The sequence below is a fragment of the Balaenoptera acutorostrata genome, chromosome 20 (genome assembly GCF_949987535.1).
Source record: "Balaenoptera acutorostrata chromosome 20, mBalAcu1.1, whole genome shotgun sequence".
NCBI lineage: Eukaryota > Metazoa > Chordata > Mammalia > Artiodactyla > Balaenopteridae > Balaenoptera > Balaenoptera acutorostrata.
In genome coordinates, this window is record NC_080083.1 from 18819969 (window position 1) to 18838147 (window position 18179).

At 40.4% G+C, this 18179-nt stretch overlaps 1 protein-coding gene across 1 annotated transcript in view; it reads left to right on the forward strand.

Annotated features, from left to right (window-relative positions):
• Positions 1-16496: 16496 nt before the first annotated feature.
• The window catches only part of PSMD11 (proteasome 26S subunit, non-ATPase 11), a 29644-nt gene continuing 27961 nt past the window's right edge, over positions 16497-18179 (forward strand). Inside the window, exon 1 of the mRNA XM_007190159.3 lies at positions 16497-16648. Within this exon, the coding sequence (XP_007190221.1) occupies positions 16558-16648 (91 nt within the window). The 5' untranslated portion in view covers positions 16497-16557. The remainder of the gene's footprint in view (positions 16649-18179) is intronic.

Genomic DNA, 18179 nt, shown 5'->3' on the forward strand with positions numbered 1-18179 from the left:
TTTTTTCCTCCAAAAAATCTGAGTGATATATTAGAACATTGAACCTAGGCCACCCTCCTTGATATTGTATTTGTAGAAGGAGTGATTAATCTATGTGCATAATTTGGCCCCTTGCATCCAAAATGCAATTTTGTTCATTAGAAATATTTTAGATAATTAATGCTTTGTAGCTTTGTGTTGTTATTTTTATTTTATTTTTTAAAATTAATTAATTTATTTTTGGCTGCATAGGGTCTTCGTTGCTGCGCGTGGGCTTTCTCTAGTTGCATCAAGCGGGGGCTACTCTTTGTTGCGGTGCGCGGGCTCCTCATTGCGGTGGCTTCTCTTGTTGCGGTGCGCGGGCTCCTCATTGCGGTGGCTTCTATTGTTGCGGAGCACGGGCTCTAGGTGCGCGGGCTTCAGTAGCTGTGGCTCGCAGGCTCTAGAGTGCAGGCTCAGTAGTTGTGGCGCATGGGCTTAGTTGCTCTGCGGCATGTGGGATCTTCCTGGACGAGGGCTCGAACCCATGTCCCCTACATTGGCAGGTGGATTCTCAACCACTGCGCCAGCAGGGAAGCCCTTGTGTTGTTATTTTTAGATCTGAAAAAGATGGAGAGAAATAAAACATGGCAAATCTATTGCTTGAAGTAGATGAAAAGAGTCAAACTTCAGCAAAAACAAAAGCCCCTGAAATGAAGAACAGAAAATCTGTGATTATTATCATTATTAGCTCCACAGGGGTATTGAAGTGATCAGCATATCAATAACATAATTAAGTAGAAAGGTATTTTTAAATTTTGAGAAACAGAGAAACCATTCCTCTAGGGGATGTCTCTTATACACTCAGAAAAATTTGCTTTTTTTTCAGTTAGGCATCAGTGATGAATAAATAGTCCATTCATATTAAATACACTTATGCTCCTTCAGGAGCATATATACATATTAATTACACCAATACACATCTGATACCAAGGAAAATATACAAATCTATTGCAGATTCTTTTTTTTTAAAAATAAATTCTTTTAACTCTATTTGTTTATTTATGGCTGTGTTGGGTCTTAGTTGCAGCACGCGGGCCTCTCTCTAGTTGTGGTACGTGAGCTCTAGAGCATGTGGGCTCTGTAGTTGTGGCGCGCAGACCTAGTTGACCAGCGGCATGTGGGATCCTAGTTCCCGGACCAGGGATCAAACCCATGTCCCCTGCATTGGAAGGTGGATTCCCAACCACTGGATCCCAGGGAAGTCCCTGCAGATTCTTTTATGTGTTGTGTAGAGTTCCTTACTTCATGTGGAAGTGACCCTGTGAGCACCATAACAAAAGCTTTGTTAGGAGTTGGTTTTCTTTTGGAATGGGATCCCTTTATTCTGATAATTTATTCTGACATAAGACCTCTACCCAAGGAAATAATGGAATTATTTTGAGCAGTGCTATCATCAAATCAGAGAATGCTAGCCTTCAGGGAGATCCTCTGGCTCTGCTAGTCTCCTTACCAAGGCCAAGTCAAGATTTTCCACCAGGACTGGCCTTTGGATGATAGATTTGCAATATCTGGTAGAGGGCATGTGTTAACATTGCCTAGTAACCTCTGGTTGCTTTTGTGGAATTCAGATGCAGATTTGATTAGTGACTAACCATCATCCCACATGTGGGGACATCGTGAGATAATTGATAATTTTGGGAAAATCTCATGTTGGTTCTGTAATTTGACCTCCTCTTTTGTGCAGGATTTGGGGATGAAGGTGGCATTCTGTAACTGAAAGAACAGAAGTTTTGTCATCAGAGTGATTTGGGCTCAAATCAAGAGTGTTTGGGTTCAAATCCTGACTCTGACTAGCATTGTAACTCTGGGCAAGTGACTTAACTTCTCTGAATCTCAATTTCTTCATTTGTAAAAAAAAAGCACTAGTGTTACTTTATAGGGTAATGGAAATTAAATAAAATCTTACCACAGTGCTTAGCATATAGTAAGTACAATTATTCTACTATCAGTGATACAAACAGCTGGAGCAATATTTGGCACATTTTATTTGTACCTCAAAGGTATGTAAACTCAGTAAAGAGTTAGAGTTCCCTTCTAACATTAGTTTTCCATTGTTAATACAAAGAAATTTTCATGAAAATATTACTGTACCAGTTATTGAAATTGTGTGTTGTTAACATTTGATCATCAAAGGAAATGCATTCTGTTTTTTAGCTTTGTTGTTAAATCTCTTTATCCAGTTCATATTACACTTAAATAAACACATCCTTAGGCCTACTGCTTTTAGCTTTTAGAATAGGAATTGCTATTGAGGAGGAATAGAGACCAGGCCATATTTATAAGGGCTCTGAAAGAAATCTTGTGAAGTACAAACCAAGATAAGACACTATTAGGTAGATGCAAATGAATCATAATGCATGGGATGAGTAGAATTCAGAGTGCTGTTAAAAAGTCTTATGCCTCAGAGCTGATAGGCTATTTTTAAACAATGATAACCCTAAATGTCTTGAAAGAAAATTTATAAAGGAGTTTGGGGTGGGGCTCAGGGAGCATTTGCAGATGGAATGGAGAGAACTCTGAAGATGAGCAGGGATTCAAAGTCCTGAGGAATTTTCAGAGTGATAAGATTATGAGAGACAGTCCCTGTGAATCTGCATGGCGAATTTACTTGATGGCTATATTTTCAGGACCTGTTGACATTTTATCCATCCTTAAAGGCCTCTCTTAATTGCTATTTTCTCCCAAAGTCTTCTCCAGTTTTTCTACTAGCTAACAAGAATCCTTTTTCTTTATACTAAATAAAAGGAACCATGAGTTTGGGGGAACATTTTTATATTTCTCTTATGAGAAATTATGTTACAGTTGTGTCATATTATTACATGAATGTGTCTGCTTCTTAAATCATGGTATAGAAGGAAGAACATGAGTTCTTAGGTTGGAAATACCTGGATTTGAATACTACCTCTGATCTTTTATAGCAATGTGCTTTTTTGTTGTTGTTATACAATGTCTATTTCCAAAGGGTTGGGAGGATTAAATGGAATAATATGTAGAGAGTACTTTTTACCTTCTGCTGATCTAATGGCATAGAATTTCTGTTCCTTGCTCTCTGATAAGGATCCTAAGGAGGTGGTTTGAAAAGGGAAATTTATAGATACTAGATGGAATCGAAAACCCAGGTGTATGAGGAGTCATATGTAAGATCTCTGTCTTTTAATCTCACTGATTATAGTGATGAACAAAGAGAAACTGTGAGGTATCAGGAAAATCTGTTACTAGTAACTCAGATTATACATATTGAATACATTTACTTTATACATTACATAATGGAAATGCTACCACCTTGTACCAGAAACAATTTCTACTAGGAAAATTCATTCTGACAGCACAAAATTCTTGTTTAAAATTTGGACAGATATCTGTATTATTGAATTAGCCAAGTGAGAAGAGAAACATTCTAAAAATGTAGCTTGTGATTTACCAACTTAATGCAGACGGCTTATTTGTCTAGTAACCATACAGCTCTGTCCAGATTTTGCACATAATATGTCAGAATCATCTACATAAGATGCAGCTTGGACTAATGCAAAGGGAACCTGGGCTAGAAGTCATAAGAACTGGAGGCAAGTCCTGATGTTATCTGAGACCAGGCTTCTGTTATATAGGTCTTGTTACTGTGGCAAAACAATGGTAAACTATAGGCTGGTCAGAGAAGCATTGTGCAGGATGAAACCTTGCAGCTCTGTGTGCATCAGTGTGTGTGGTGGTGGAGGCAGGGCGGGGGCGGCGGCCGTATGAGTTACTAAAGATGGCTAAAACCGACTGAAGCAGCGACCTCTAATCGATAAAAGACAACAGACTCCCTGTGATGCCTAAGAATAAACATGAGTTTGAAAGACCCTCTCTGAGATACACAAAACCCTGACTCGACTTCACAGATCTGATGATATGCTGGTGGTTCTGTGTTGCCATATCTTGAAGAAGTGTTCATCAGGTCCTGAGAAGCAAAGTCAGGGAAGAGGTCCTCGAATTTACTAGCTTGCACCAGACCATCAGGTAAAGGTAGGACATTTATTTGGCTTAGAATATTCTTCAGAGAGGGACAGTGAAATACTCTTGAGATGATCCAGGTAATAAAAAGGTCATGAAAAATTGTCTCTGAAAAAAAGAATCGAGGAGAAATGGAGACTTCCTTAGAAAAGCTACCAAATGCCTGCCAAGAACACAGCCATTGAATGGTGACATCTGAGTGGCTTTGTTTTTTGGAGTTGTCTCAGGTGAGGTAAGTTTATGTCTTCTCACTCTCCTTGATCTTTGTATAATTCCCTGGTGCTTTACAGTGACTCCACAACTTTCTTATTGCGGGTTCTGGGCAAGTTCCTTAACTTCTCTAAACTAGCCTCAGTTTCCTCATCTGTAAAACACAGATCTGTAGTACCTGCTACTAAAGGTGGCTTTAAGGATGAAGTGAAGTAATATATGTGAAAGTTTCACTATTGGATACTTGATAAGCTCCCTTCTGCCAAGGAGCTCCTAAGATCGATAGGCAGAGCATGATGTCACTTCACTTCTAGCCTCTAGCTACAGTAACACTAGCACTTTGAGTCCTGTTCTAACTTGTGATATTTATTTTTAATCATTTTACTTCTGCCCAGTGGAGGAAAAACAAATGGAGCAAGTTGTAGATGCCACAAAGCCCTTTATAAATGGTTGTAAGGCTAATAATGCTCCAGTTCTTGCACAGGATGGGTTTCCAAACAAGCCTCGCTAGTACAGAGTGTAATTTCAGAGGCCCAAGGAAAAGTCTGAGTACTCTTCTCAGAGGCAGAAGTGTAAGCAATCAGTTCCTTCTTTAAAAAAACCCACAAAAAACAAAAAAACGGCATTATTGAGATATAATTCACATACCATAAAACTGATCTCAGTAGAAAAACTGGATCTTGGGTAAATAATCCCCGTATACTTGAGTAGCACCTCGAAATGGAATTAATAAAAGAGAAGAATTTCACTTGAGGAAACAAAGCTAATAAAATTGGAACAAACCTTTAGAATAATATCAGAGAGATGCAAGGATATTGCATCCACAGAGCATGAACAGGCTTTACAAAAATGAAGTAAATTGGAGCTCTTAACAATGAAAAACATACTTTTTGAAATAAAACAATAGGTGGGTTGAATGGCAGAATGGATACACAGAAGAGTGAATACTGTTCTGGAAAACTGGATGGAGAAATTCTCTCAGAATGCAGTAGGAAAAGAAAGTAGGTGGAGGAATGAAAGCCATGGGGGGGGGTAGATCAAGTGCTCACATCTATCTAATAGGAGTGACAGGAGAAAGTGGAGAAAATGGAGGGCAGATATGGCAACGTTTTTTGTTAATCCTCTAACTGCTGTTCTCCAACCCTTCTCCCCTGCTGGCCAGGCTGTCTCCCACCATAGTTGCTGAACATGCCCACCAATTGTTTTTCCAGTCACCCTTGCAACTGGGGCATTGATGTGTGATCCAGTCCTGACCAGTGGGACCAGACAGGAGTTCTGCTAGGCGACTTCTATGAGTATTTCTCCACAATACCAAGAGACGCACAAGGAACGACTGCTTCCTGTGTTTGGATGCAGTTGTGTGAGGATACACTATCTGGAACTGTAGTGGTCATCTTGCAACCACTTGGGGACAAAAGCAATGCTGAGAATGGCTGAACAGAAAGGTGGACCTTGAGTCCTTGTATACTTTAGATGTTAATCCCCTATATGTTTTAGACTTTGCAAATGCCTCCTTCTATTCTGTCACCTATTAACTTTGTTTATGTGGTATCTTTCATGGATAGAAATAATTTTGATATAATCAAATTCTCGATTGTTTTCCTGTATTGGTTTGTGCTTTTGACATTTAAAGTTCTTCCCTGTCTCTAGGTCACGAAGTTCATCCTACATTTTACTCAGTTGGATTTATGGTTTTACTTTCACATTTATTTCCTTAACTCATCTGGAGTTCACCCTTATAGATGATGCTAAGTAGCAATCCAGTTTTATTCTTCTCCATGTAGTGGGCAACTTTTTCCAACTCCACCTAATAAATGATCTCATCTTTCCCCATTGATTTGTGATGCCTCCTTTATTGTATATCAAATTCCCATTATAAATGGGTCCTTCTTAGAGTTTTCTACCTTGTTCCTTTTGTCCTTTTGCACTGATACCCATCTATTATGGCCTTGCAATGTGTCTTAATATCTGGTAGAGCAAGCCTCCTTTTCCCCATTTTCTCTTCTTTTTTAAGGTTAGCTCAGCTATTCATGGACTTTTCTCCTTTATATAAATTTTACAATATTTTTACTGTTTTTATTTAAAGAAAAACAACGTGAATTCTATTTGTGATTTATAGATTTGGAGATAATTGCTGGACAGAATAAATAAGAAAAAGCCTGTACAGAGTCATGTAATAATGACATTTTAGAGCATCAAAAAATAAAAGACACTCTTAAAGTTATCAGAGAGAAAAAGTAGATTTCTGAGAAAAGAATAAGAATCAGATTGGCATGTGACTTTTCTTCAGCAACCTCTGACACAAGAATGCTGTGGAGCATGTGGGAAAAGCAGAGCTTCATGCTATGTTCTTTTTTTTAGAAGACTTCATGATGTATCTTTAAACTCAAGCTTGATAGCACAGGGAGGCCAGAAAACTGAACTGTTCTCTCTGCCCAGAAGTTTTACACATTATCTATACATTGGAGGGAAAATGCATACATAAAAGAATTGAGACAATTTATAATTTAAATGAATAATAATAGGCGTATGTTATGGACCAATATTTCTTAACATTTGATATTTTGATTTTATGCAATTCTTTGAAACATGTTTTATGAGCTTTGGAGTTAACCCAACCATTGGAGTGAGGAGATTTTATTTCACATGTTAAAAGAAAAGGTTTAACATAAAACAATTTGATATCTCAAGGAGATATTATCTCTGCCACAAAGCACAGCAAGAAGGGCTGTAACTTATGATAGAAAACAGAGCATGTCAAATTTAACTTGAGACCTTTTACTCTCCTTGATCAAGGCTCTTTCTTTAGTTGATGGATTGTAAATATTTTGTATCTTTGTATTTCTTATTGGCATAGAGAATGGCAAGTCACAGCATGTTGCAACTCTTGCATAAAGAAAGTATTTTTAGATCCACAAGATTGCAACCAAGAGACAAATTTTTTCATGTCGCATTTCTCCTATTTTAAAAAATTTATTTTTGGCTGCGTTGGGTCTTCGTTGCTGCGCGCGGGCTTTCTCTACTTGTGGCGAGCGGGGGCTACTCTTCATTGCGGTGCGCGAGCTTCTTGTTGAGGTGGCTTCCCTTGTTGCGGAGCATGGGCTCTAGGCGCGTGGGCTCAGGAGTTGCGGCGCTCGGGCTTAGTTGCTCCACGGCATGTGGGATCTTCCCAGACCAGGGAACGAACCCGTGTCCCCTGCATTGGCAGGCAGATTCTTAACCACTGCGCCACCAGGGAAGTCCCACATTTCTTTTTAAGTCAGAATTATACCTGCCGATTTCACAATTTCTTCAGAGTGCTGAAAGGAAAATAAATGTTGCAATTAGGAATTATATTCCAGCCAAACCATCACACAAATTTGAGGAGAAAATATAATTAGAGGCACAGAAGGAGCTTAGAAAATTTGCCACGCATAAATTCACTCTGAAATAACTACTTTTAGTTATTTTAGTTAGATTTTCTGCAGCCTCACACCCAGGTTCAGTTTTATCCAGAAGTGAAACATCTGCCTTACCCTAGGGGTGCTCCAACCTAGGTGCACACAAAGGATACTCCTACAGGTATGTCATTTTTTAAGTTGGTTTCTTTGACAGAAGATGTGCTTTGCAAGAACAAGGATGATGTACAAGAAGAAACAGTAAGCAAATTAATGAGCAGAACTTATTGTCTAAATGTTAATTGGATTTAAAAGTTTTAAAGTAGTTATGAGCCAAAATTCCAGTCATAACAATGTGGTAGGTATGGTATATTGGGGCAGGGAAGCACTCAGCAAGAGGAAGTGAAAACATGCCAAGGATTTTGGAACCCTGTCTTTTCAAGGGGGAGATACAGATATTGATTACCTCTAGATATTATTAGAAAAATAATGTTTATATGTGTAACAATTTAAAGGTAGCCACGTAGAAGATTAAAAGTTGAGTAGAGGGGGAATTCCCTGGTGGTCCAGTGGTTAAGACTCCGCGCTTCCACTGCAGGGGACATGGGTTCCATCCCTGGTCAGGGAACTAAGATCCTGCACTCCACGTGGTGTGGCCAAAAAACAAAAACAAACAAAAGAGAGTAGAAAAAAACTGAGTGAAAAAATGATCAATCCAGTGGAAGTCAGGAATATGGCAATGGGGAGATAAAAAGGAGAAAATACATTAAGTAGAATGCTCAAAATTTATTTTATAAATTACCATAAAGAAAATGGGTTAAAGGCACCACTTTTTTAAAATTAATTTTTATTGTAGTATGGTTGCTTTACAGTGTTGTGTTAGCCTTCACTGCACAACAAAATGAATCAGCCATACACATACAGATATCCCCTCCCTTTTGGACTTCCCTCCCATGTAGGTTACCGCAGTAAATACACTACTTTTTTTTTTTTTTTAAATACACTACTTTTAAAAAAGCTCAGCTTGGATTAAAATTACACACACATGCCAAAGTCTAGCCATATGATATTTACAGGAGACACATGTAAAACAATATAAAAAACCTAAATATTAAATAGAAGAAGATACAGCAGGCAAATAGTAGCCAAAAGTCATCTAGAGTAGCAATTTAATACCAAAGTGTTATATATAGAGGAAAATTTTTTTAAGAGGAAATTTCATTTTTTAAAAGGAAGACTCCGTCTGCCATCATGCAAATAATCTCAACCCTGTTAGTATTAGGCAAATACAAAACAACAAGATACTATTTCACTTAGATGGCCCCAAATATCAAGTACTGTCGAAGATATGGAGAAAATGGTATTCTGTCACACCACTTGAGAAAGGGTTGGGTGTATTTTTTTTTTCTTTAAAAAAATTTTTTTTTCCTTTTTTTTGAGGGTTGGGTGTATTGACACATGGTCATTTGGAAGAGCAATTTGGCAGTATCTAATAAAATTGAAAATGTGCCTATTTTTATAATCTGATGATTACACTTCTAGGTATGCTGAGAAACTTTTACACTTGTGCAAGGATGTTCATGGGAGCATTGTTTGTAACAGCAAAAAATAAATCCAAGGGTAACAGTCTAAGTGTTCATTAATAGTGGAATGCATGAATAAATGTGGAATAGTCACACAGTGGAATTTATGCTGTTAATAGGAATAAACTAGCTCTTATATGCAGCTCATTGAACAATGAATGAAAAAAGCAAGATGCAGAATAATATGTTTGATATGCTACCATTATATCAATAAAAAATGATTGTTCGCACAAGGCAATACTATATATCAGTTACTGATATCTATCTATCTGTCTGTTTATCTACGTAAACTGAATGGAAAAGTTTTTGCTCTGCATAGGAGAGATGGGACTAAGAATGGAGCTTAAAAGGGACATTAGTTATCTCTCTTTAATGTTTTATTCCCTAAAACGATGCATCACATTTGACACATTTATAATTATTAATTCTGAGTGGTAGGAATGTAAGAGTTTGTTTTATAATTCCTACTACTTTTCTCTACTTACTTTTTTCCTCAGAAATTAACAACAACAGCAAAAAGAAAGTAAAATTCAAGAAATGGTTGAACTTCAGTAAATATTTCTTCATTGGAAGAACTATTATTTTCCAGACACTTCAAAATTAAGAAAAAGGACATTAAAAACATTAAATAATTGAAATCATTGTATATTTTACCGCATGTTTTATTTTTGGATACTTGCTTAACATCTTACTATGGATAGAGGAAGAAATTGAAGTTAACACTGATAAACTTTCTGTCTTCTCTCCCCACCTGTTTTTGATGTTATTATTTGTCAGGGTTTATGACATTTACTTTTTGTCCTGTTTAGTCTTAGTTCTATATTTAAATGGAATCACTGCTTACTGTCAGCAGTGCCTTCCCATTATTGAGTTCATTGTTTTAATCCATAGATTTTTTTTTTAAACCACTAATTTTTAAAAAAATTTATTTATTTATTTATTTATTTGGCTGGGTTGGGTCTTTGTTGCTGCACATGGGCTTTCTCTAGTTGCATCAAGCGGGGGCTACTCTTTGTTGCGGTACGCGGGCTTCTCACTGTGGTGGCTTCTCTTGTTGCGGCGCACGGGCTCTAGGTGCGCAGGCTTCAGCAGTTGTGGCTCACAGGCTCTAGAGCACAAGCTCAGTAGTTGTGGCGCACGGGCTTAGTTGCTCTACGGCATGTGGGATCCTCCCGGACCAGTGCTCGAACTTGTGTCCCCTGCATTGACAGGCGGATTCTTAACCATTGCGCCACCAGGGAAGTCCCTAATCCATAGATTTTTGTCAATATTTTTTTTCCTAGGAAAGCACTTTGTCTTGTATTCCCTGATTTTTTTCGGGTTGAGAATATCTGTCTGTTTCTCTTATATTTAACAATATTCTTGGGCCACGTTTTTCTTTCTTTCTCAAATTTGTGGCAACATTTCACTGTTTTCTGGCATTGAATCTTGCCTTAGAGACATCTGAGATAAGACTGATTCCCACTCCACTTCACGCCTTTTAGTCGACTTGCTTTGTCTGTCTGGTTGTTCAAAGACTTCTTTGATGTTTAGCAACTCAACTGGGATAGAGATCGGTGTCACCATTCTGTGTCATTTTTTTTTTTTCCTTCTTGGAACATGGTTTGTTATTTCCATCTGTAACTAATTTCTTCATTTGTAAAAGAGAACTTTTCAAAAATTATTTCTTTAAATGATTTTCCCATTTTATTTGTTAGGTTCCTTATCTCAGGGACATCAGTTATCTTTTTGGTAGATGCCTTTGTTCTTCATGTCTGTTATTATCTGTATAGTGTAGGAATTCCCCAAAGTCTGTAAACTAACATAAATTACTGTCATGGAACAGTGATATCAGGACAGGTTGGCAGAAGCAACCCCAACCCAGGTCTCCTAGGAATAAGGAAGATAAAACCCTGCTGAAGATGAGCTCACAATCCAAAATTACAAACACATGAGGAGACAGTCCTCCAGGAGGGAGAGTCAGCAGACACAACAACCTGTAGGATTAGATCCCCAAGAACATCAAATAATTATCAGATACAGATTATAGACTTTGGCTTAAATGATTAAGAACATGAAAGAAGGAACCCAAAGCATAATAATACAATACTTTGAAAAAGGGACAGTTTGGAAAAAGGACCAAATCAATCTTGTGGAAATGGAAATATATATTTCAAATTTCATTAAAATTAAAGCTTAGTGGATGGACTAAATAGCAGATTAGAAGCAGCTGATGATATAATCAGTGAACTATTAAATAACTTTCTACAAATTACCTAGAATGTAGCACAGAGAGATGAGGAGATGGAATGGATAAGAAATATGGTGAAAAGAAGCAGATAGTCTAACAGCACAGTCCAATAGAAATATAATGTGAGATAAGTATATAGTTTTAAAATTCATAGTACCAACATTAAAGAAAGTAAAAAGGAATGGGTGAGATTAATTTGAAATATGATCATTTTGACATATAATCAGTATAAAAATTGTGAATGAGATATTTTACTTTTTTTCCATACTGTCTTTAATAAAATCCAGTGTGTATTGATAGTTTGCATTTGTACCACAGCTCAGATTGGACTAGCTGCATTTCAAGTGCTCACTAGCCACATGTGGCTAGTGACTACCGTGTTGGACAATGTAGATCTAACTTATGTCTAAAAAGATTTCCAGAGAGAAGAGAGGTAGAGGAGGCAGTATGTGAAGAGATATGGTTGAGAAATTTCCAGGATTCATGTAAGGCATGAATCCTCAGACTCAAAAGACTTCATCAGAGTGTAAATATTTTGTAGTGAACCTGTAGAGAGCCTAGGACAGAAGAGATATTAAAATTAACCAAAGAGAAAAGACAGATTACCTATGAAGGAACTTCAATTAGACTGAGAAGAGTCATCTTTAATATCTTTGAAATGCTGAGTAAAAATAAGTGTCAGTGTAGGAACTTTGTACCCACTGGAACGATGGATTAAGAATGAGAGTAAAATAAAGACATTTCAGCCGAAAACAAAGTTTATCACTGACAGACTTTCACTGAAGGAGAACCATAATAAAACACAAATACAGCAAGGTATTGGAGGTCTGGGGAGAGGTGGCAGTGTGAGAGAGAAGGATTTCCAAAGAGGGTGAAAAGATAATAATGACATACTTTGTATACTCTTTAGTTTTTTTTTTTCCCCCCTCTCTCTTTCTCTCTCTATAGCTCCAATGGCAGGGAATGTGTAGAGTTGAGGGATCAGTACTAGCTTAGAATTCCTAACCTTAGCTTCCTGTCTGCTGCACAGAGTATAGGCATAGAAGAAAGAGGAGGAGTATATACTCTCGTATTAGCAGGATAGTACATTATAGCATTCCCCTATTTGCTCAATTATGTGATACAAAGAAAGCTCAGTGAAAAATTAACAAGTACAGAGAGGAAAGAAATAGCTTTGGACTATAGACAGCATGAGGGGAGATTAGGGCTTTGTAGTGTGTTTGGGAGTTGTCTTGGGACAGAAAGAAGCTTGACAGAGAGGGAAAAGAGGCCAGACCAAGGGTGAGGAAGTCGAAGATGGAAAACAGAACTGACAGTTGTTTGCCCCTCTATTGCTATAAAAATCACCGATTAGATTTGTTTAGCCCTCCAAGTGGGCTCCCTGAGGAAGGGGAGTAGTGTGTGCCACAGCTAATTTATTCAGCAGCTTGATGATTATTTTAATAGCTGCCATTTAATGAGCACTTACATGTGTCAGTCATAGTGGTGAAGTGTTCCACTGTCTTTGAAAATATAATCTTCAAATACTTCTGTGAAGTAGATTTTTTTTATTGTGGTAAAGCATACATAATAAAATTTACAATTTTAACCATTTTAAAGCGCACAGTTCTGTGATGTTAAGCACATTCACATTGTTGTGCAACCATAAAGTGAAGTAGATTTTTAAAATAATTTTAATGATGACCAAACTCAGAGAGTTTAAGTAATTTGACAATTAGTTGGTAGTAAAGATTTGTGCTCCATGTTTGTCCGACTTCAAATTCCGTACTCTTCGTCTCCAGCATGTAGTGCCTTTGCCAGGAGTAACTTGAAAGTCATCTTTAAAGATTATAAATCTAGGGCAGGAACCTAAAGGACTAACTGGGTCTTCCAATTAGAGATGTGATTCTGGAATAAAAAGAATGATAAGGAAAGGTAGATGGTTGTCTACACAGTGATATTAAAATCAAGATTTGGTTTTCTAGCCCAAATAGTCATTTGCTTATTGTACATATTCCTGACTTTTTCCATGTCCACATGGAAAAAGTTATTTAAATTGACCCACTTTGTTTTTCGTTGTAATTTTATGTCTCTACCTTCAATGGAAAACCAGTAGTATTATTGGCCATAACTAGAATGTATCCATAAAAACTAAAACAAGGAAATCTAAACTCCATCTAGATACTGTTGCCTTCTCTCACTTTGTTAAAAAGAAAGATAAAGGAATATCTTTAATAGAGAGCCATTAAAAACATAACGACACCTTACTGGACCTTTCTTCTTCACATAATAATAAGGATTGGAAGATATTTGGAAAGGAAATGTCACAGTATTTCAAGAATGGGGAATATGGTGTGGGTGGGCCTCATGGGAGAAGAGCTGGAAAGTAGAAAGTTGATAGGAACTGAGGTGGCCTTCTATGGAGGTATTTGGATTTCCTTCCATGATATTCCTGCTTCTCTCCACTCATCTACTGAGTTTTCTCTCTAGCAACTTGGCTCTAGTTGGTTCCAAGTGACAGATTTTGATTTCCATTCCCTTGGCTAACTGGCTCAGGGTCTCAATTCCCCAATTCCCAAGGAAGGAATTGTATTGGTCCAGCTAATCATTTCAGGCCAGTCCCTATATGCCCTAGGTCACTGGTTAATCTGTGACAGCCCTTTCACACTCACCCCAATCCAGTCAGCAGTGGCTCAAGTGAATAGTCACATAGTGTAGGACATGGACATTTAGGGCAGCAGAAGATTGTGGAAGGACAGATTCTAGCACTCATCACCCAACAAATCTTTATTGAGTGGTTGCCCTTTGTGCAAGCTGCTATTGTAGGAGTTGGGACTATAACTGGACAAGATTGATGAGGTCCCTGAAACTTTGTGGAGGGAGATGAGCTTTAAACAGGTGAAATAATAAAATCACAGACTGTGTTATGTCCTAGGTAGAAAGTAAAACAGAGTGCTATCATGGTTACTGGGTTGAAAGTATAGGTGCTGATTCTCTCTTGTTGAAAGCATTTGTGGGTTCTTTGGCAGCTCCGCTGGTGGACCTCACAATCCCCGTTCAGTGAATGCTTCCTGAAGTCCATCATTCCAGCCTTTTATTATAGGTCTCCTCACTCTGGCAGATGGCCCTACTGAGTAGGTCCTTTCAAGATGGTCCTGGGTAATCTACTTTTGCACTTGGCGCATGTCAAACACAGGTAGTGGAGGCTGCCTCACTGCTGCCCTTTCTCCTTGTCCTGTTGTGGGGTGTATCAACCAACTTCACTAATTCAGAATTCTGCAGTCCAAAAGTGGGTGACTCTTTTCATGAATGTGCACGAAGACCCCAAACTCCCGGAGAAACATACCTGGTTCACCTCCAACTCTCACAATGGTGGTTGCGCAGAGATGAACTTAAAATTTCCTACAGTCAGCAAGACTCACCAGCTTGGGAGAGAGGTTTGGCAGACACCCCTAGTCTTTTGTAGTACCCCCTTTTTGTAGTGAGGTAAGCACTCTGTCCTATTCTATGATTTCTTCTAATGAATTCCTTTAGAATTTTTATGTCTCCCTGCTGTAGGCTGGGAGTGGATGAAGGTTACAGGACTGGCCTAGTCACTTTTTAGCAAGTTCTTTGGGGATGTAACTGGTAACGCTTCTTTAGAAGGTGGGGATACGTATGGCCTGTTGGTGTCAGCTTTGGAATTTTACAGCCCATTAACATTCTGGTACAATATTAATTGCATACCAAATTGAGATGTGAGGAATGCCTTTTTTGAGCAAAGAAAGGCTCAGTTTTAGGAGACATTTAGAAGCCACTCTATCCAATTCCCCAATCAATGTCATGAATCCTGTTTACGACTTGATGAGATGTTATCCAGTTTTCATTTGAACACATCCAGGAACTAGGAACCCATTCCCTAACTCTCAGATCTCAGTGCTGTCAGTTACCATACAAGCTTCACCAAATCACTTAAAACCCCCTGCTTCCTCATCTATAAATGGGGTGTAAATAATATCTTCTTCACAGAACATTGCTGGTAAAGTAAAAGGAAACAGACATATAAATTGCCTAACCCAGACACAGAGGAGTGCAAAGTTGGTTCCTTTACAGGTTCCATTAGGTGACAGCATATTGTTTTTTGGTTTTTTTTTTTTTGGCTGGGAGATGTGGCATGCAGTATTTTAGTTCCCCGACCAGGGATTGAACCCATGCCCCCTGCATTGGAAGGGTGTTGTCCTAACCACTGGACCACCAGGGAAGTCCCAGCATATTGCATTTTTGGATTGTCTTCACCTGCAGGAAGATCTTCCTCATAGTGCACTGACTGTATACGTTTTAGTACTCCTTTTAAGTTCAACCCTCAGTGGGCACATAGAATGTCTTTTTTTCCCTTCTACTTGACAGCTTTTCAGACACCTGTGATTTTAGTTGAAGGCACTGGAGACATTGGAAGGAAAAATCCGTTTTTTCTTTATTGATCTGGGGAGTTGGAGTAGCTGTTAGATTTCTATGTGACCCCCCCAAGAGGGATTGAGTGAATGGGGGCAAAGATGATATTTTACTTTCTAACATCAGTTTTCTCTAACACTGGTGCGTTTAATCACAGCCTGGCTAGGATTCTGTAGGATTGTAGCCTGGAAAGTGTGTGTGCGTGTGTGCGCGCGCGCGCGCGAGTCCCACGTGTTGCCGGACACTTGAACGCATTTGAATGGTGCTATTCTTTGTCTGCCACATAGTGAGCACTTTATAAGATCATTTATTGCCCTGAATGAATGGCCGAATGTGGAAGCTACAAAGAAAACTAAACAGCTTTCACTAGATACCCACCGGGTGCTCAAATACTGTCAAGGGCGAGCGAGGGGAGTTGGGGTTAAGAGGCCTCTTTTAGGGTGGGTGGGGATTAGCCTCGGGCTCCTATTGCTAGACACCGCCTCTTTTATTCGTGGGTAGCCGCTGGGCGGTGCTGGAGAGCCTCGCTGGTGGGCGGCAAGCTCCCCAGCTCTCGTCCACACCCCTACATCCCTCCTTCCGCGCCCCGCGGAGAGACTACAACTCCCGTGGTGCTCTGGGAGTGGAGGAGGCGGGGCAAATGAGGGGGTGGGGGGGAGAGGCGCGAGGGCGGGCCTTCCGGGCGTGTGTTTCCGGCGTCGGCGGCCTCGGCCGGGTACGGTGTGAGAGCGGTAAGATGGCGGCTGCGGCAGTGGTGGAGTTCCAGAGAGCCCAGTCTCTACTCAGCACCGACCGGGAGGCCTCCATCGACATCCTCCACTCCATCGGTAAAGGTCGCCGCGCCCCCTCTCCGGCCCCACCGGCCCAGCTCGGCCTGTGTCGGTCCACGGCGGCGGAGCGGGGCCGGGCTAGCCGGCTCTGGTGCTGCTGACTCACTGTGTGTGTGAGGGGGGCCGGGCCGGGGTCTCAGGCCGCTCGGAGCTCCCTGGGGCTTCCTGGTTCCCACCCCGGTGGGAAGCCCCGAGGCAACCCCGGCGTCCACTCGCCGGCTGCTGACTCACGGTGGGCTCGGCGCGGTGTGGGAGAGTGGGCCGAGCCGGGGCCCCACCACTACCCAGCCTTGTCTCCCGCTCTGGCCCGTGCGGGCTGGCCCGGGACCGCGAGCGGTGCTGGCCGGCGGGCTTGTCGCGAACTGGGCTGAGCGCCTCGTGTTGAGGGCCTTGGCGAAACCCGCTCTGGACAGGCATTTCCCGCCGTTGTTCTCAGCCCAACCTGCTCGGGTGGGAGCGCGAGCGCAAGCGCTCGTTCTTCTCTTGGAGTTTCCTTCCCCGGGACGCTGGGAGCTGCTACTTCTCGCAGCCCCACCGCGGAAGGCTCCACTTCAGGGGGTCTCTTGCTGAGTGTGGTTTGAAATACCGAGGGGACACACACCTCGGATTGGCATTTGGTTTGGGGAGGTGACTGAGACGTTCCTTTGCCCCCCGTGTAGGGGGTAAGAGCGAGGTGTTGGCGTGGGACCGCCCGGCCAGAGGAGGTGACTAATCGTCCTAGTCTGCCGTAGAGGGTGGAAGAGAGTTCGGGGAGTTAGTTGTCAGCCGCGGAGTTCTGGGAACTCTTTGGAACCGGCCGGCTGCACGTTGCTGGAGAAAATCAAAGAAAAACATGTTAGCACTGTAGTATGATTGCCTTACACCTTGCACACGACTGGAAAACTGAAATGGGAGCCGGAGCCCGTCGCTTCCGACAGTTTTCTACTGGGATTCTGGTGTGACCAGAAATAAATTTATGATGACAGAGGGGGCGTTTAATGTTCAGCCATCAAGGGTTCAGTTAGGGCATGGGCTATCTCTTCACTGCACATGTAGTGGTGTGATCTTTTTTAATATAGCTTGAGAAGATTCGGGTTGAATCAACAAGTAGTTTGCACGTGTATGTGGGACCTCAAGGCTGTTGGCTTTTATGTCGACTCATTAGTCCGTTGAATTTTGGTACTCCCGACTTTCATGGAGGAAGGACAGTGACAAGATCTGGATATCTTTATCTTTGGGGTTACTAGAAAAAGGGAGGAAGTGGGGGTTAAGATGCATCAGTGAATGGGTGATATTGGTAAATAAAGGGTGTTTCCTTTTGAAGTTCTGATCTTGACTTAAGTCAGTTATAGTTAAGAACCAGAGTCATTTTCAATGTGTCTTTTCTTCCTGTGAATACACACTAATATTTAGAACTAATGTGAGAAGCATGGATTTTATTTTATTTTTTGTGTCTATTGCCTACTACGTTGTCTTTTATAAAGTGCGAATTATGGTAAACATTATAATTAGAGTATTTCTTGCTTGCCCACTATACTGGGAGAGAGTT